General features: G+C 48.3%; 3 protein-coding genes across 6 annotated transcripts; 1 reads left to right on the forward strand and 2 right to left on the reverse strand.

The window, feature by feature from the left end:
* The first annotated feature begins 1,552 nt into the window (after positions 1 to 1,552).
* On the forward strand, positions 1,553 to 4,351 carry LOC118505719 (prostaglandin E2 receptor EP4 subtype-like). Its single transcript, XM_036041900.1, has 5 exons — positions 1,553 to 2,080; positions 3,090 to 3,306; positions 3,382 to 3,565; positions 3,642 to 3,910; positions 3,977 to 4,351. The coding sequence occupies exons 1-5, from the start codon at positions 1,593 to 1,595 to the stop codon at positions 4,229 to 4,231; spliced, it is 1,413 nt and encodes a 470-aa protein (XP_035897793.1). The 5' UTR covers positions 1,553 to 1,592; the 3' UTR covers positions 4,232 to 4,351.
* A 5-nt stretch (positions 4,352 to 4,356) lies between these two features.
* Positions 4,357 to 11,975, reverse strand: LOC118505713. The gene is made up of 5 exons (XM_036041890.1): positions 10,681 to 11,975; positions 8,103 to 8,432; positions 7,524 to 8,038; positions 6,762 to 7,448; positions 4,357 to 6,693 (listed from the first exon to the last, which is right to left on the reverse strand). Exons 1-5 carry the CDS (start codon positions 10,751 to 10,753, stop codon positions 6,241 to 6,243), a joined length of 2,058 nt encoding a protein of 685 aa, XP_035897783.1. The 5' UTR covers positions 10,754 to 11,975; the 3' UTR covers positions 4,357 to 6,240.
* A 1-nt stretch (position 11,976) lies between these two features.
* LOC118505718 (glycerol kinase-like) lies at positions 11,977 to 18,467 on the reverse strand. Of its 4 annotated transcripts, none has more exons than XM_036041898.1 (11): positions 18,296 to 18,467; positions 16,393 to 16,549; positions 16,044 to 16,302; positions 15,430 to 15,974; positions 15,192 to 15,356; positions 14,593 to 14,684; positions 13,734 to 13,847; positions 13,522 to 13,613; positions 13,245 to 13,341; positions 12,891 to 13,036; positions 11,977 to 12,832 (listed from the first exon to the last, which is right to left on the reverse strand). In XM_036041898.1, exons 2-11 carry the CDS (start codon positions 16,459 to 16,461, stop codon positions 12,744 to 12,746), a joined length of 1,668 nt encoding a protein of 555 aa, XP_035897791.1. In that variant the 5' UTR covers positions 16,462 to 16,549; positions 18,296 to 18,467; the 3' UTR covers positions 11,977 to 12,743. The 4 variants fall into 4 exon arrangements, with proteins under 4 accessions (XP_035897791.1, XP_035897789.1, XP_035897790.1 ...); XM_036041896.1 differs by having other exon boundaries at positions 16,393 to 16,715; XM_036041897.1 differs by lacking the exon at positions 18,296 to 18,467 and adding an exon at positions 17,016 to 17,243 and having other exon boundaries at positions 16,393 to 16,715.
* Positions 18,468 to 18,794: the final 327 nt, after the last annotated feature.

Here is an 18,794-nt window from a genome sequence, read left to right on the forward strand (position 1 = left end):
TAAGATAACAAACAAATTTCATTAAAATTATAAAATGATATCAAATTAAATTCGTCACGACGGTGTGTATTGGAAGTGGGGCTACTAGATCGCTCGCTTCGCTATGCTTTCCTTGCTGTTGATACAACGCGTCGGTTTTTTGAAACATCACTGCAGGATAAATAGAGCATGCCGCCGTGTAACCATGGCAACCAGTAGGTAGAAGCACGGTAGAAAGCAAGCTAGATTGCATCTAATCGAGATCACATGACGATCGATCGATTTTGTTTACTTTTCACAGGCTCTAGTTTATCTTGTACTTGTTTATTTGGTCGACCTTTTTTGTCGATTGTCAACCGGTAGAGGATCCCGTAGAGCACCTCGGCTTTTTGTGCCGTGTGTCAATAGCTGTCGGCAATCGATCACAAAATCCTCCTACAACGGAAAGATCGATTCTGTCCTTCTTTTTTTATCCTTTCTGGCATTGCGTACTCAGTCATTGTTTGGAATGGAGTTCGGAAGCTAGAAGGAAAAGAAAAAACCAAACCAAAATATTTTCATAGCCCCAGAGTTAATCGTATCCTTTCACACGGTACGCGTACTCATTGAAGTTGTGCATCGATCCGAAAGCCAATCAACAGGCCATTCCTGTAAGCAAACACTTCTACGACCATTTACATGTCATCCCTGTTTACTTCGAAACCGATAGGGACGATTTAACCGCAAGGTCACCAAAACAATAATCGCCCCCCAGAATGTCTGCCACTTGTCTTTAATGATAACGTGCCTGGACGCTATTACTCCGAATCGTTTGACGCTTTGTATTGACCTCCCTTCAATCAATGAACTACGATTCCTCATCCAAAACTTCCCCAACCAATTCCAGAGCGTGTGAACGCGCTGCTAAACTAACACTTCATCTACCTAGACCGGAAGCGCTAGCTAATCGCCTTCGCTGCTTTATGACCACACCCCCTTAGAACCTCCCTCCAACAACGATTAAGAATTCGTGGCGTGCATCGCTCCAGTAACAACAGCACCATCAAAGAAGGGTCCGATTTCCGTTTCGAGCAAAAACGGTTCGCGTCCAAATTCAGCCGCCCGTCCGCAGCACACCGAGACAGCGACAAACATTGCACCAATTCGCCGACCGACTTGGATCGATTTTGCATTCTTATCTTTAAGGTGCGTTTTCTACCGCTGGTCCCATTCCATGCTCATCCCACCCGCCACAGGATACCGACCGGTCATTGTTGCCGATAGCGAGTGGTGCTGAAATTATGGAGAGCAAAACCGGTAAAACAATGGAGCATCCAGGAAGGGGAAGCGGAGAACAGCGAAGGTGATAGAATGTATCGTATTGCAATTTAATTTAAATACAAACGATCAATAAAGCTAGTCCAACGATCATCAACAAACCGTGCCCTGGGATAGCGAGCAGAAGGAGAGAAGACGCAGGAAGAGGGTTGCCCATCCTTACTTAAGTGTATCTCTAGCTACACAATCGTATCCCCACCCCATCGAAAGCCCCCTTCGCGAAAGACTCCCTGGCGTGTTGCGGACTTACGCGGTTGCGTTGTCGAAGAGACGCGCTCAGTAACGCTTCTGGTTTGATGCCGTGCGGATGCACGAGCAAGCGCGCGCGAAAGTTTCCTAGAGTCCTGAAGTGGACAAAGTTGAAGTCTGCCAACGCCTTCAAGTTGTCTAGTTTGTGTCCGTACAAACAAAATCGCCATGATGCTCGATACGAAACAAGCGATCAGTGTGAAGTGAACGTTCGTAATGCGAATTGCCTAACTTCAGGGTGCATTGCCAGCCAACGGATCAAGCGTGATACAGTTCTCGTGATAAAAAAAAAACAAAATCCAGCAATGGCTTACAGTTCGGAGTACACAACGATCGCCTCGGTAGCGCTACAGCTCGCCACAGCCAACAGTACCGATGTACTTGCCGGCAATCAAACACAGAAAGCACCCACGCTGGCCACACCCTGCATGGTGATAGTGATGCTTTCGTACATTTTCGGCTGCGTTGGGAATCTGATTGCCCTCATCCATCTGTGGCGCAACGTGCGCAACACAAAACACGCGCTAATGCTGAAGTAAGTTCTTGCACGAGCGAGCCAAACAACATTAAACCGGGGTGCTTTACATGCCGGACACGTTCCTTCGAAAACTGAGATCACACATCGGAGAACGCTTCCAAATATCCGGCTTTAAAGTTCTCGTTGCTTGCTTGTAGTTGTTTAAAATTCCGAACGGAAAATCGATTCCAAGAGACATCGCAGCATAACGATTACAATTAGCTGACTGACTTGGTTTGTTATCACACCAAACGCGCTGCTATTATTGGTTGCTTGCTGTGCCCGTCAGCAATTAATTGTGGCTCATAATACGTCCACGATCTATGATGATTGATAGACATAAGCGCACTGCTCGTTGCAGGCAGGGGGGCCACTAGGGCGCTCCAGAAAATCAATATCATCGTGAAGCGATAAACGGTTTATAGCCAACACATTAAACGACTGCAGGGAAATTAAATGAAGTCCGTTCAAGGGAATGTAGCCGTACGGTTTACGTTCAGTCCATTTCACAGGATTTCACCATTCGGTTTGGTAATTAAGGATCGAATTACAAACCGATTTGGGGGCAATCAGTGTTTCGTCCGGTGTGTGGTTGTTGAGATATTTGAACAAGCAAATCAAATTGATGTGTGTGGATGATGTGATTTTGAAGTAATATCTAACTTGTGGAATATTATTATATTAAACTTGAAAACTCAAAGCCTACCTGATAAAATTATTCCGATTTAACACGCTCACCATCAAGTAGGTCCAATAACCGTGTGTGATCGCCGTATAGAAGATAACCTAGCTGTGAGGCCGTCATGCGTTCAAATCCTGTTCGCGGCGTTTAGAAACGTTGCCATGGAATTCTCTTTACTTACCATTTTAGGATTAATTAAGCATCTCCACATACCATTAATTCAATTTCACATTACGGCTGTGTGTCGTGTCCCTTTATGTGGTCCTTTTTGCTGGGTTTCGTCTGACGTTAATGCCTCTTCCATCCATTTATCTCTCTCCTCTCCAAATCACATCCCCTCTCAAGATGTTTGCTCACGAACGATCTGATTGGTTTGAGCGGCATGTTTGTCCAGATGTGTTTGCATCTCTACCTACCGGCCGACGTGATACAGGCGAACATGCACAACTTTTGCATCCTGCGCGTAATTTGGCGTGTATTCGGCATCAGTTCCGGTTGCGTGGCGTTCGTCATGGCCTTCGAACGCTACATAGCGCTGGCGAAACCATTCTTCTATCATAAGGTAAGCGGCGCGTGGACGGCGCGATTAAAGATGGCGACGATAAAGCGATCCGTATTTCCTCTCTCCATCATCCAGTACGTGACGGATAATCTGATCCGTAAATCGATCTTCATCCTGTGGGGTATCGGTGCGTTCATAACGTTTCTGCCACTGTTTGGGTTTGGCGTGTACTTCGACGAGCGGAAGAAAGCGTGCGTCCGCTATCGCAGCGCTACCGAACCGATCGACGTAGCGTATGCGTATCTGTTCTTCAGCGTTGGTAAGATGGATCGTGCATTTAGCTGCCTAGCTTCTACATTAATGCTCGCTTTGTTGGCCATCTTCCCACTTCCCAGGGACACTGCTCTGCGTGGGTATCGTGATCTGCAATCTTAGCGTGAGGAAGGTGCTGTATCGTTCGCACCGAAAGATGTGCCGCCAGTTCGGATCGATCAAGCCAACGCCGATGCTGAACCGATCGATGAGCCAGACGCCAAAATCGTCCAGCTTTACCGATTCCAACATTATGCGCATGTTCAACGAGCCGACGACGGAGGAAATACGCTTCGCCAAGCTGATGACCGTTCTCAGTGTGTTCTTTCTCATCTGCTGGCTTCCGCAGATGGTCAGTTAAGTCCACTGGGTCAACTATACTTGCCGCGACTCATTCTCCGATATTCCGCTCTTCCAGATCTCAATCATCCTGTTGCAACAGCTCAGTGTTGCCATGCGGCTGAAGCTGTCCTGGGTGTTCCGCGTGTCCGACATACTGATACTGGTGCACTTTATGCTCGATCCCTACATTTACGTGCTGCTGAAGAAGAGCCGCCGAAGCGACCTGCGCACCATGATCCGGTACATGTTCAGCCGCAATCAGCGGTTCAACATCGTGGATGCTGCCCTGTCACCGATGCAAAAGTCGACCAACTCATCCCCACTTCCGTAGTAGCCGTTTACTGTGGGGAAGCTCCATCTCGCTCGATGTGACTGATCTGTAAGAATAGTTAGTGTACGAGAGAATGCAAACATCGAGAATAAACAAATTATTTCACCAATGAAAATGGAATCACCTTTGGTACGCTACGCTGGTCTAATACCTTTATTTCAATGTAAATATTATCACTAGGATACTTCACCTTCGAGAAATAGAGTTTCGTCACTACGTTTGCTTGACTCTCAATACTTGGAACACGACCACAGGAGATGGAAATCGGTATTCTTCAAAGTTTTTGTTTTCTTCTGTCGCATCCCTTCCCTGCGTTGACAGGTGCGTGAAGCATTGTGAAGCACATTGCATACCTTTAGGCGTATCTGTCACCGGTAAGTGAAAAAACGCGCCTAAACTTATGCAAAAAGCATCACAAAGTCACCGTTTTGTAGGTTTCTTTTTTTTCGTTCGTCTTCAAGGGATATCGATGGCCCTGCACTTCTGGCTACAAATTTGGATAGCTCCAATAGCTGCATCCTAAGTATCCACCATACGATGGCGTGGCTACAATTTTTGTTCAAACTGGATAAACAAGTTATAGGAGTAAAAAGTGTGTGTCTGTCTCTCTCTCTCTCTCGGTGTTTGTTTGCTTGTGCATATGAGTTTCGCTAATTACAACACGCTCTAGTAGACTTGAAATGGATTATGTGAAACGCTGGCCGGACCTCAAGCTACAGCCCGCGCAGCCAGCGATTGGGTTGGGGGGTAGTAGTATAAATTGATATCTTCGATTAAGACGGTCGTTCACAATGATGATTGATTTTTAGTCGCTTCTCGCGCTCTTTCCGCTCCTCCTCCTTCCGGGAAGAGCTCGGAAGTCCACACACGCTCACAGATCTTTCGAGCAGCGGTATGTTATTTGCTGATTTGTGTTAGAATATCGTTTGTACTATCAGTGGCAAAGCACCAATAAAAGGAAACTTCACATGCTGCTCGTTCGGTTTCCCCTGCGGAAACCCCAACCTGATATCATATGTTTGGAGGACACGCGTTGCTGTTTGGAGTGTTTTTGCGTAAGGATAGTTTATGGTCCTCCTGCCTTCCGTCCTTCATTGCTAGTGTCGTCCGCAACGTACTCCTCAAAGTGTGTTAATAATGTCCCAATGTCCTGACTCTATCATCATTTCTAGACGCATTGTAACAGTTGTGTATTGATTGAAGGAGTTAAAACGTGATATTCGTTGCGCAGCTTCTCCTGCGAATAACCAGATTGCTCAAACTCTTCATCGCTCAAGATGTAAGATATTGCTTAAAACGTTCACCGCACTGGTGAAGCGTGGTGTTGTTTGGATACATGATCCTGAATAAAAATTGCTTCTTGCCTTTGTTGATTTAGAGAAACAATTACTTGGAGATCAACATTTGTGAACAGAATTGTGTTACAATATTAATCGCCAACGGAATAGAAACCACTAAAGTTAATAAGCTACAATATTTACAATAAATATGCAAATTCAATAAATACTGTTTCCGGAAAAATGCTTAAACTTGTGCAAATTAGCCTTCAATTTAAGCTTGAAAGAACGTTAGTGTGCCTTAAAGGCTAAAACAGTTTTCAAAATGAGAACAACGTGGTCTAAAGATCTCCACCTTTGCCATTCAAGAACTACTCTCTCACTTCATATTATATAGACTTTTAAATGGTACTGGTAAGTGTTGACAACTGGTAAAGAGGAGAAATGCTACCGCATATAGGCAATGCATCTAGAGAAACGATCCGGTGACAGATCGGGAACAATCTATCCGCTACACCGTTATCACAAAACTAAATGGTACCGTCCGCAGCCGATCTAGGATCAGCCCACGACCGTAGCCATCAACGTGTTTCACAACTTGCTAGTAGTATCGTGCCTTGATATGGTTCCAGTTCCAACAATTTCCCTTTTTAGTCAACGCTCTTCACGCGATCGTTACAATTCCCGCACACAAAAAGTTCTTCACCAAACGTCCCCATACGGACGATCGTCTCAATTGCTGATCGTACTGATACAGTCAGCATTCTTCGTTTCGTGCAAATGGTAAGCACCCAAATCGATGCTCGACTCCCAGGACATGGGCACGTTGGTTGTTCCGATGAAGTTACTGTAGAACAGTGGTTGCTGCTGCTGCTGCTGGTCGTCGGTGATGGAAGTGGCCGAGAACTTGCGCGGTACGGTAGCAACCGTCGCGCCGGAACCCTTCAGCGAAGCGCAAACGGTAGAACTCGGACTGATGACAGTGGATCCACTGTTGGAAGCACAAAGCAATGGAATCGTATCGGTGCAGACGCTTGTCTGCGTGGGGTCGTTATCACCACCGGGGCCAATCGTACCGTTCAGCGACTCGCCACACGATGCTGCCTGCTGGCTTTCCAGCGTTTTCTCCATCGTGGAGCTCACGTACGGACAAACGTTCGAGGAGCGTACCAGCATGCACCAGTTCTACAGGACAGGACAGAACAAATCAATGTTTAACAGAGATCCCTCAGCGGTCGTTCGCCCCGACTTACCAGAATATTGAAACTGATGGCGAATATTACCGGCATCACGCACGAGTGCACATTCTCCAGTGCGATCACCTCCAGGAACCAGCACACGGAGAAGATCGGCTGGAAGAACAGCCCGAACTTGATCGCCTTCTTGAACTCGGTAAAGTCCTGCACATCCGACGCCATGCTCGGTGTGGTTAGCTCCGCCAGGGACAGCTGTCCCAAATCGATCCTTGTGTCGTAACAATCGAACGAACGCTTCGTTGCGTTCATCGCATACTGACTGACGGCCGCGGCGGTGGACATTCCGGCGGTAGTGACTGGCTGTGGCAATGTGACCACCGAGTGACGATTGGCACAATCAGCGTACTCCTGGCAGCACACCGCGTTACGATCCTTCACCTGTTCCAGCTGTGGATAGCTATTGCTTCGGCACACCATAGCCATGTTAACGCCAGCCAACGACGGTAATCGGGGATAGATAATGTCGTTACACTTGGACGTCGTTTCGATTATGCTTTCAATGCTTTCGCACAGCAGCTCCGTCTGCTTGGTGGAGATACGCTTGAGGCTCAGCGTTCCCAGCACGGTGGTCAGTATGATGAGGAACGAGATCGGCACCATGAAACTCACGATCATACCCTTCTGGATCGACATCCAGCAGTAACGATGCACCTCGAACCGATCGATAGAGGAGGCGTACGAGAACTGGATGGAGTATACGAGAAGGAGAGCTGTTATAAAATTCCTCACACAGTAAATACCCCACTTCAAGCCACTCACCAAAACGTACACCGCCGGAATGCCGTACCCCATCAGGTAGTGGTACTTCAGCTTCGGCGTACACTCGTTCGCAATCAGATCGTAGATCACGTAGATGTAGATGAAGCACCAGATGCTCGTACTCAGATGCAAATAGTGCAGCAGCAGTGCAATCAGCTCACACCGGATCACATTTCGCGTTGCCTGCACGCCCAAAATGAAGGACAAATTCGATGCGATCAGCGCCAGCAGCAGGTTCAGGCAGATCGGATAGAACGCATTAAAGTGACGGAGACGTCGATTTCGCAGGAACAGTATGATGATGGTCAGTATCTGAGGGGCGAGCGCAAAGACGGCCCCGATCACGATCACATTGCCGCCGAGATCCTTGCGCAGATTCCCATTGGTACCGTAGTAGATGTACATGATGTTGTCGATGAAATCGTGCCCCTTCATGTCGTTGTTTATGTTATCGAAGGAACTCTCATCCTCGGTCGTGTGTGCCTGTGGCGATTTGCGTAAGGATTTCGAGGAATCTAGGGAGAAAGAGAAGGTCGAATTGAACCGTCCCATGAGCTTATCGCCTCAACCAATACTTACACACTTTTATCACATTCTCCTCCCCAGGGTATCGGTTCCGCTTCATCGTACTCTTGTTAATGAAGGAAGCGTAAATTTTGTCCGGATCGGGAAAAATGTCCGGCGGTCGCGTTACTTCTCCAGCTGCCAAAGCCGAGCGGCCCGGTGTTTCCTCCGGAATCGGTATGCCACCCAGTGTCATGCCCGTTTCGTAGTCTGACGTTTTAGTGCCGCCGTCGTAATCGTAGTAGATCGGTTCCATGATATCTCCGGCCGGGCGGGTGAAGTTGATGAAGTCGTTTATGAACTTCGTTTCGTAGTTGGCGAATTTGGCCCGTATTCCTTCACCATCTGTTGATAGAAACAAGTAGAAGTACAAAAGTGAATTCTTTATACTAAATTTGGTAACAGACTCGAGAGAATCTTTTGTGTGCAGCACTGTGGCCTGTCATTTTTATTGCACAATGGGATTTTTGTATGGTCATAACAAGTTTCATATAAACATTGTGCATTGTTCCTTAATACTGTTACTGGGTAGCGAGTAGAGAATGATAATATACATTGTAAGAAGTGATTTGAAATGTTGATATTCTTTTTTTTCCTCCTTTTCTGAACATATATGCTCGTTAACAAGTATCCATCGAACCAATGTTCCGTCACCGTCCGGGAACTCCGTGTATATTGTAAGCCTGATTGGTCAATCCTAGCGTGACCAAAAATTATTACGTAGCTCTTGTTAGCCAATATAAATCGTCAGGATAGAGGGAGAGGGGTTTAATCGAATAATAAGCATTATTTCATTCGACTTTATTCAACCATTTTTGACCACACTGAAGCACACTGTGAAGATTTCGCAACGTGTACTGCAGATTGTATATATTTAGGCGTAAATCCTGCCTTACAAATTACGTAACGTAAATAAGTGCCTTACAAATTTTGTCAGGGGAGGGCCTTCTCGAGTCTTTTACTCTAAATTTCAATTCACTACAGGAAGTACAAGGCGCCTAAAGTTAGGCTACAGGAGGACACAACACTGTAAGAGTAGTGTTCAGGACGTAAACCCCGGCTTTGAGGCTTAAAGTTTTGGAACCGGAATTGAATTTAAACATTTCCAAATCATTCCTTGAACTTCCTTGGCCTTCCCAGAGAGCTTCTATTCTCATAAACAATTCTTAAAGTTTAAAGGTGTCATCTGCAACCGTGCAGTTCTCCCCCCCACCCAATGCTTTTATCTGGTTTCATTCATTATTTGATATTCTCTGCCATGACAAGCGCACCATCGCACGTACCAAGATACAAACGACAATAGCAAATTCCTTGCTCACCGTTCTACTTTTTTCTACTGCTGCAAATCATGCAATTATATTCCCCCGGATAAAGTGCATTACAGTTGAGTGCATTCCAAAAATACCGTTTCCAGAACTGGGCCGCTGAACCCGTGAGTAAGTTGAGCCCGTTGGGGGTAGCGTACAAAGTTGGAGGAGGAACATTTATTCTCTATTCTCGAGGCAATTCTGTGTCTCATCACGCACCAGCGTTCGTCTGCAGCTTGCGCATTCATTCATGCATTCATTCATGCTTCTGCATCTACATTTCCTGCGGGAGCGCTCCAGTCAACCGTTTGTTGCGGGCATTCAAGTGGCACGAAGAACCAAAAGCAGAACATCCCCAAGCAGATTCCGATTCGCCCACGGTCGGCTATCAAAGGAACAACGGCAGCGCGCGAGCAGCACACTCACTCGGCAGCGTGCAAGGGATTGTCCCCAAGCCGGTGGTGCTTGAGTCCTTTGAGGCTGGTGTCTCCCACTCCGGGAGAAGGGTTGGGCAAGTGTACTCGTTTAATGTGTAACGTACTTGTCACGTACCGGGTTGCGGGTCCCCTAAGGATATTGGTTGTTATTGCAGGTGTTTGCCGGGAACACCTCTGCAGTGTGCACATTGTTTCTTCGCACAAGAGTTCTTTCAAAGGGCCATCGTTTCGTACGCAATTCTTTGTGGGCTTTTCTTTTCTTTTTTTTTTACAAAACGTCCGCTAGAGGCTATTTGTAGCCCGCCGAACTGTTCTAAACGACCTTATTTCTCGCTTTATGCGAAAATTGATCAAACACACAAATCACCCATCGAATGAGCATTTCGATGGGTTTGGATATTCTAATTCGGGCATGTTTTTTTTATGTGTACAAGCCCTTGTAGGCGAAGGTAAAATTGATTTTTCCGCGTACGCCGTTTTACGATTTACGAATGTGACGCAAGCCTGTTTATTACGCCAGACGGCACCATCAAAACCAAGGGGTTAAGCCGTTAAGTGGTACAAGCCCGTAAAGCCCGATGATACAGCACCGGTTCGAGGTTCCCGAACATTGGAGGAACGTGATGACAGCTCAGTCACACTTCCGCTTCTGTCCTGCGATGCCAAGAAGCAACAAGAGTCCTGGATGGAGAACCACACACACACACACACACAAACACTCACACAGTGTGTGCGGAGGTAGTTACTTATGCATGCAAATTGAATCCAGTTGATTTCTTCAGCCAACCCATCGTTACCTCGCAGATTACAAGCGTGCCTTGCCTTGGCCCCGATTCGCCATATACTCACGTAGCTGACTGGGAAATTGCAGCAACAGCAACAGCAGCAGCAGCGCCGGAAGTATTATGCTTGATTGTAGCATGATGATGTCGTCGGTGGTCCGGTCGGAGGACCCAGCGAGTCGCGAACTCGATTCCGGATGGATGTGTAGCACAGTGGAACGGGAGCTAGCCAAGGATGCGGAGCGAGGATAGCGAGGCACCAGGAATCGCGGGCTCAGTTCACCGGGAAGGAGGATTCAATTAAAAATAGCCGCACTATCAGTCGGTTCACATCTCACCATTAACCCGTCTCCATTTTCTTCACGCACCGCGCTCTTTATCCTGTACAGTAAACACATCAACTGGTGTACACACACTCACACCACGAAACACGTACTAAGGGAAGACAGACGACCGTAGACACGCGGTACACACCACATACACACGCACAGAGCAAAGCGCTTTTCGTTGGCAAGCTTTTAGGTCACCAGACTCTCCCGTCCATCAGCAACACCAGCGACACCAGCACCAGCAGCACCAGCAGCGGACTCGTTGCTCCGTTGTCAACGTTCTGGTGGCCACCGCTTGCTTGGATCGTACTCGTTGCTTTTCCCTCACGCGATACGCATAATCGATACTGGTGGCAGAGGGTCGCCTTGTGTCTGCGTGTGCCAAGGAATCCGGGTGTCGTTCCGGGAGCGTTTATCACATTTACACTAGCCGTCTCCTGGTGGTAATAACACTTTTCTTCTTACATCCTTTGCGCGCTCATCGTTCCCTGGATCGCTGAACAGTTCTTTTTCATTATTATCCCACTCAGCTATCCCACACCTCTGCACGCACCTCTCCGGATGCCATGGACTGCGAGAGCGCACACACCACCACGACGACGGGCGACGACCACTACCGATTCGTTACCCGTACGTTTACCGACTGACAGCGGAGTGACTCCTTCCTTGTGAGTTTTCCTCTGACCGAGAAACATACTTCCGGTTTTTGGTGCTGGTGTTCGTGTCAGGATGTTGAGTTCCATCCTCGTTCCGCCCGTAGCACGCTTGAACACAACTTCAGTTTTGAGAATCGGTCATCGGCAGCACTAGAATCACCATGCGTCTCCATCGCTGCTACCTAGCAACCGCCGAAAGCTTCACCGAATCGTCGCGCATCGTGAGTGTCGCTGCTCTCACGCACGCGGTGAGTGACCACGTAGCGAGCATTCGATATCACGCAACCCCGATAAGCGATGTGGGAAAATACAGTGCGTTACGCAAATAAAATTCATGTTCTTTCTCACATTAAAAAAAAAAACATTTCTCTAGCGATCTATTTGGCAACTAGCGAATCTTTATTACAAAATAGATTGTAAAGAACAACAATAGCGCAACTTCTTCGTCACTGTTTCTCTTTCAATTTAAGCTAACTTTTATTCGTTACCTTTTCGCGAAAAAAACGGTATTACAATTTTTAACTACATTAGGCCCTTCCCCCCCCCCCCCCCCCCCCCGGTCACAAACACAACCCTCCCTTTAATGAAAAAACACAAGCTCCCGTAACAAGCAAATCTTTCCATCTATCTTGGGAGGCAAATTGGAATTGGAACTAACCTAGACTACTGCTAGACGTCCTCGTCGTCCTCCGTGTAGTACACATCTGTATCACCAGGTAATATCGATGGATCGCGTTGTTTTCCGCACTTCCGCATTTTAAGCACAGTGTTGCCGTTGGAATATATATGGTAAAATTGGTTTGAGCGCTTCCTCTTCTTCTCCCTTCCCTCGCCTAGCTATACATTTTGTTACCGGAATTTCGCGGTACAAAAACAAGCACACGTACCGGTAAGAGGTAAAAGAGTATCGAACAAAGGATGTAAAACCTGAGCTTTTCGTACGATACTAAGCCAACATTCCAAATGGGATCGTTGATTGTTGCTCTTAGTGTGTACTAGGGGTAGCACCGTGCGCACACGCTTTGTGCTTTGTCTTTTTTGTCAGCGAATGTGTGTTCCAAAGCTACGCACTGTTAACAATTTAGCAGACTAGTTGTAGACGATATACCGGTGGTCGTATCTTTGTCGTCCGATGCAGCTCACACTCACCGCCGTTGCGAGTGGACCAACATTAGGAAAGTTGTGGCAAGGAACAGTCCCGCGGGAATCGAGGCTAGCAAGCTGTAACGTTCGTCTGGGAGGAAGAAAACAATGTGTTAGAGTATTTTTACAATCAATCCTGTACCGCTTACCCGTCATTGCTTCACTCTTCTTCGATACAGCCCAGCCCAAGCTCCGCTGGACCGCCATTTTCCACTTGGTGTACCGCGCATTCCGTTCCTCTTCGGTCGTCGTCGGGAGGAATGTTTCGTGGTGTGATTGAACACCTGTGTAACCGCTGCGGAAAAATTGCGAAAAACACCATCCCGTTTTATCTATCTCGTAAGCGGTATGCAGAAAAACACAAAACAAAACTATCGGAAAACCCAAACACTCGACTGTCGTAAAAGCGAATCGCTTATCGCCGGTGGCGAACCGGTAGTGGGAAATTAATTATTTCACCTCCGGAGCAGATAACACACACACACAAAAGCACATTCACTTACCGGATTTCCGCTTCCAGCTTGTACAAGTCTACCCCGTTCGCCTGTGCAGCGGCCATCGCGGTCCCGAGTGCGGCCGGTTCGTGCACCTCCGTTCTCACTGCCGGTTACAAACAAAGTGCCAACAGCAGTTAGTCAATCATGTCCCCAGGGTAGCACACGACGTAAAAACACCCCCCCGACAGATCACGACACCTAAACACGGGGGGGGGGGGGCGCGAGATAATACGTAACGTATTATCGCGAGCCTTCGTTCGGTTCGGCGTCTCATTCTACTTACACACAGGAATGCCGCCCAAATCTGCCTGCAGCTGCATCAGGAGACTGTTGCTCGCCATACTACCGTCCGCGTGCAGCTTGTTGAGGTTGATGCTGCATCGAAAAAAACAACAACAACAAACGTGTATCTGTGGTGTCCGCACAACATAACCGGTACCGGAATAGGTTACAGGAGGGGGGGAGGGGGCGCGGGCACTCGCTTGCCATACTTACCCGCAGTCTTTCTTCATCGCCTCGAGAATGTCCCGCGTTTGGAAGCAGACCGCCTCCAAGGCGGCCCGCACGAAGTGGTGCTTGGTAGTGAAACTGGTCAAACCACAAAATATGCTGCGAAAGAAACCCGAAATCAATTTCAAGCGAAGTAGCCATGCGATCGAGCGAGAGATGCTGATGATGTGTTAGTAAAGACATGTATGTGTGCTGGTGTACAAGCAGTCATTAAGTTGAATTAGGAAGGGCACGATGTAGTCATGTACGGAGAAGAAAAAAAAGGCCCGACTCTCGAGGGGGGGAATCACCGATCGGGGTTGATCTCGTGATTCAGTTTACGGAAGCGCGAAACGTGTCTGTCTCGCGGCGCGCGAAACGAATCAAACCTGTGCGCAACCTTCGTCATCAACATTTTAAGTAGGGAACCATTTGTAACCTTAAGCAGGAATAAAAATAGTCAACCGTAGAACGGGCGCAAACATCACGCAGTGCTATGCCAGCGCGTCGTCGAACGGACGTGCCCGAGCAGCTACGGATCAAGGTCTCGCGCGCGACCACTAAACGCTGCTCAGCTCAGCAGTCAACCATCGCCCGCGAAGAGCAAAACAACTGCACCTCCCCCGCAAGAGCCCTAACCATCTTGCGCCTTTTCCCAATCAGCACAATCTTTTGCCACTATCTTAATGGGAGGCCCGAAACCGCATTTACAACCCCGCGGGACAGCGCGCGGGTGTAATATTGATGGTTTCGCGATTGGTACTCGAGCTGGGTGTGAGAATTGCACCACGCTCTTGTCGCGTATAATCTAATACCGATGATGATAACGCGCTGAATTTATGAGCTCGCGGGCGGACACACTTACCCTCGCGCATCCTTTCGCCAGTAGGGAGCGTACAGTCCGGTGAATGCAGGTACAAAGTAAACATCGCCCGTCGATGACACGCTGCCAGCGATCTGCAATGACAAAGTCGTTATAAGAATCAAACAGCAAACAAACCCACCGGGATTCACGGTGATTCGTAACTGGGTGGAATATTCCATTAAGACCAATACTAATGTACTAATACTGTATAAGATTAAAAGGTAGATTGTGAAGGTAAAAAATGAACTCAATTTCCATCTAAAGTAATTTTTGAAGAAAACCTTCCCTAACCTACGCTTAGTATCGCTTAGTACAAGAACAGCTGTCAAACGCAAGTTTGTTGATAGATGGCGCTGTCCAATTGGCTCAGCTGGTACGTCGTAAAACATCAAAGAACCATCAATTATGGCTACAAATGACTTTACAGCTCTCTTTTGATCTTGCTGTTGCGGGCACTTTGTAATCTAATTTGCATTCTTAAGCAACCAATTCGCCGTACAAATAAGCTTTACTCAATTATCTTTATCACTCCAATGATAATGAAACCCGTCTCCAGATTCCATCCATCTCTCTTAAATGTCATTCGAAAGGCCACCTACCTGTTCGGACTCCTTGATGTCCTTGATTATTTTCAGGTTGTCTTGCAACCAGTTCATGGCCACGCCGGCTACCGCTACCGACCCTTCCAGCGCGTACACCGGCGGCGCATTCCGTCCCAGCTGGTACGCTACCGTCGTCACCAGGCCGTGTGTCGATTGGACGTACTACAACAAAACACAAATCGAATTAAAACAACCACTTGATGCCTTCACCACCCTCCGCCTTCGCATAACCTACCCTCGTGCCCGTATTGTACAGCAGAAAGCATCCCTTCCGATAAGTGTTCTTTGCCTGACCTTCCTTCAAGCAGCGCTGCCCGATAAGACTCGCCTGCTGGTTGCCGAGTATCGCACTGATCGGAATACCATCGAGCACACTGCTATCCTTCACCTTTCCGTAGATCTCGGACGAGCTGCGAATCTCCGGCAACATGTCCGGATGCACGGAGAACGTTTTCGTCAGCAGCGGATCCCAGTGCAGCGTTTCGATGTTCATTAGCAGCGTCCGGGAAGCGTTGGTAACGTCCGTCACGAATGCACCACCTTGCGGGCCACCGGTCAAGTTCCACACCAACCACGTATCGATCGTACCGGCGTAGCAACGCTTCTCCCGGCACGCCTTCCGCACTGCCACCACATTGTCCTTGAGCCAGTTTAGCTTGAGGGCGGAAAAGTAGGGTGAAATCGGTAGGCCGGATAGTGCCCGGAAGTGATTGTGGTTCTGCTCCGGCAGGCGGGCCAATACTCGATCGACCGTTTTATCCGTCCGTATATCGTTCCACACTGGAATGAGGGGTAATTTGTTTTTGCAAATCTTCTCTCGTAATACTCCATTGCAAATTCATCGCTTACCGATGGCATTGTACAAAGGCTCGCCGGTGTTTTTGTCCCACACGACAGTCGTTTCGCGCTGGTTCGTAATACCGATGGCGGCGATATCCTTAACGACATAGCCAAGCTTCTCCACCTGGTGGCACGCTTCGACCGCGCACAGCCGTACCGCTTCCAACACTTCCACGGGATTGTGCTCGGTCCAGCCGTCGCGCGGGACGATCTGCGTGATGCGTATCTGGTGCGCTGCAATCTCCTCGAATTCCGGCAGTTTGAAGATCTGGAACGAAAGCAACGAAAACGGTTACAACCAAGTTTGGCGTCCGCAGCAGACACGTGTCATACGTGCCGTGCCCCCATCCTCCCTTACCACAAACCGCGCACTGTTCGTGCCTGCATCGATCACGCCAATCAATTTGCTGCGCTCCACGGAAGCCATGCCGAATGTGCAGCCGCCGCCTCTTCTGCCTCTCTCTACCGTACTGACGCTTCGATTGCAGCTCGCTCGGTCGGTCGGTCACCTCTCACTGCAACACAGAAACTGGCTCGTTTAACTCGCCACACACAGTCGCAATTCTAGCACACGTTATTATGTATCGACCGCCACTGCTCGTCTGTACGTGCGTTGCATAATGTCACCGCGCGATTGCTGATCCACTCTGCTGCTGCACGTGTGGTTGCGCCCGAAGAACCCTGCCAACGAAGGTGTGTCGAAGAACTTATCACCGTGTCCACGTTATCATGATGATGCAGACTCGTCAGCCAGACAAATGAAATGAACGAACGCAATGCGAGACAGCTGAGTCAGCAGACTAAACTGCCGCCGCCGCTGCTCGCGAAAACGACATTCCTTCACTGTTAAAACCGGCCCCGTAATAATGGAAACAAACACATGTCTCGGTACGCCACCCACCCGCCTGCCCCGCTATCCCCCTTCCTGCCCACTTTTCGCTAAACCGGCTTGGCGCGAGATCGTTGGTGGTGTGTTATCACCTCGTCGCCGTGGGGCGATCCGATCCGGTGCACGAGAGGAGGACACTGGGTTTATGACGCTGTGCACCTTCTTTTGCTGACCATCACTGCCACTGCAGCCGCAGCCGGTCCCGTGTTGGGCGCGACAATTCCTGTGGCCACCGCAGGTTCCCGGCGCTTCGTGTTCCGGCCAATTTCCGTTCGCTACTACACACGTTGACAGTTACGGAGAGTCAGAAATGAAGGCGGAAAACAACACACACACTTCACTGACGCACGCATGTCAAGTAGCCGACGGGTGCGTGTGTTTATATGGTGCATTAAATAAAGGTTTTTTTATATCATAATGCGAACTAAATCGAAGGCATTAGGCAGAGCATAAGGGCAAGTGCAAGAAAAGCAGCTTGAAGCTTGCCCATATTTGTTTCCATTGGGAGTTTCAATAACATTTTTGCAAGCTTCGGTTTTTCAAGGACGCTTTACAATGCAGCAGACTGTTGACGTCATGGAGGCATGTACACAAACCCAGCTGTCAAATTTACATGTGATGCGCTAACAAGGTGTTAACGAGGCAGAGTACACCTTCAAATTGGCTCTATTCCAATAATTTGAACAACCGAAAATGAAATTTCTAAATTGAATGCCTCTATGTATGATAACAGCATTAAAAAGCTCACATAGTAGAAGCGCTAGCGATCGTACACATTGCACATTGTTGTAAGCTGGGGCCTGCACAGACGTCATTCGCCGTACACAAAACCAAACCAACACACGCAAACGGTGGACGAGCCTCCAAATGCAGCATGCTGAATAGCGAATCCGGATCGTTCGTAGAGAGCAGGGAAGAAAAAAAGGAAAACCCGTCGTCGTCGGTTGACCTACTTTCATTCGGCGAATACAGCACGCACAAAAAATGCGGTGCATTTAGCCGAGCATGACATTTACCAAAAACTAAAAAAAAAAAAACAATTTTAAAACTGCCCACTGATGGCTTCTAGAACGAGTCCGCTCGCTACACGTGTTTCACAGTACCCGTGTTCGGGACAGGGAAAAAGCGCTACTCCCGCTCGGACGTGACGCCTCCGATTAGCTGGCCCATTAGCTACCCGGTGAGGGGGGGGACAGTAATTGTAATATTTTCCCGATAAGATAAGCCATGCCACCAGCAATCGGACACGCCTATCGGCTATTGCTTCTGAAACTGAAGGTGATCGGGCAAAGTACACTTTTGGGCGACCGGATGCAAACGGCAACACGAACGGGCAGCACTGTTTCGTATGGTGGTTTAAATATTTACATACCGAAAGCTAATCAAAAGAACGCACCCGCCGGGCCGATTGTGCCCCGGCTTACCCGTCGCGTCTCGGAAAGCACTCGGAACAGCAGGGAGAATCGTAATCTGCGTATGATATGCGTTCCGCCGACACACGACCGATCGACCGACCTCCACAAACCGAAAACCGCACTGAACGACCGACACACGACAACTGAGCACTAATCGAAGATTGGTCGGTTTGGTTTGGTCACCGTAAAACCCCGGTGCCTAATCTTACGGCACGGCCTTGCCACACAACATTCCCTACGTACGGTTTGGTTTCGAGCTGTGATAAAAAGTGATTTGGGCGTACGTACCGGCCCAAAAATCATCCGTCAAGACCCCATCACTCGCGGAAGGGATTTGACGTCATTGCCAAAGTTCAAGTTTCCCCGCGGACTTTACTACTATCTCGAGCGCGTGCGAAACGACGAGACGACGACCGTAGCAATATATATATATTTGCTCGCAAATCCCGAATCGTA

The sequence above is a fragment of the Anopheles stephensi genome, chromosome 2 (assembly GCF_013141755.1).
Source record: "Anopheles stephensi strain Indian chromosome 2, UCI_ANSTEP_V1.0, whole genome shotgun sequence".
In the NCBI taxonomy this organism is placed as follows: domain Eukaryota; kingdom Metazoa; phylum Arthropoda; class Insecta; order Diptera; family Culicidae; genus Anopheles; species Anopheles stephensi.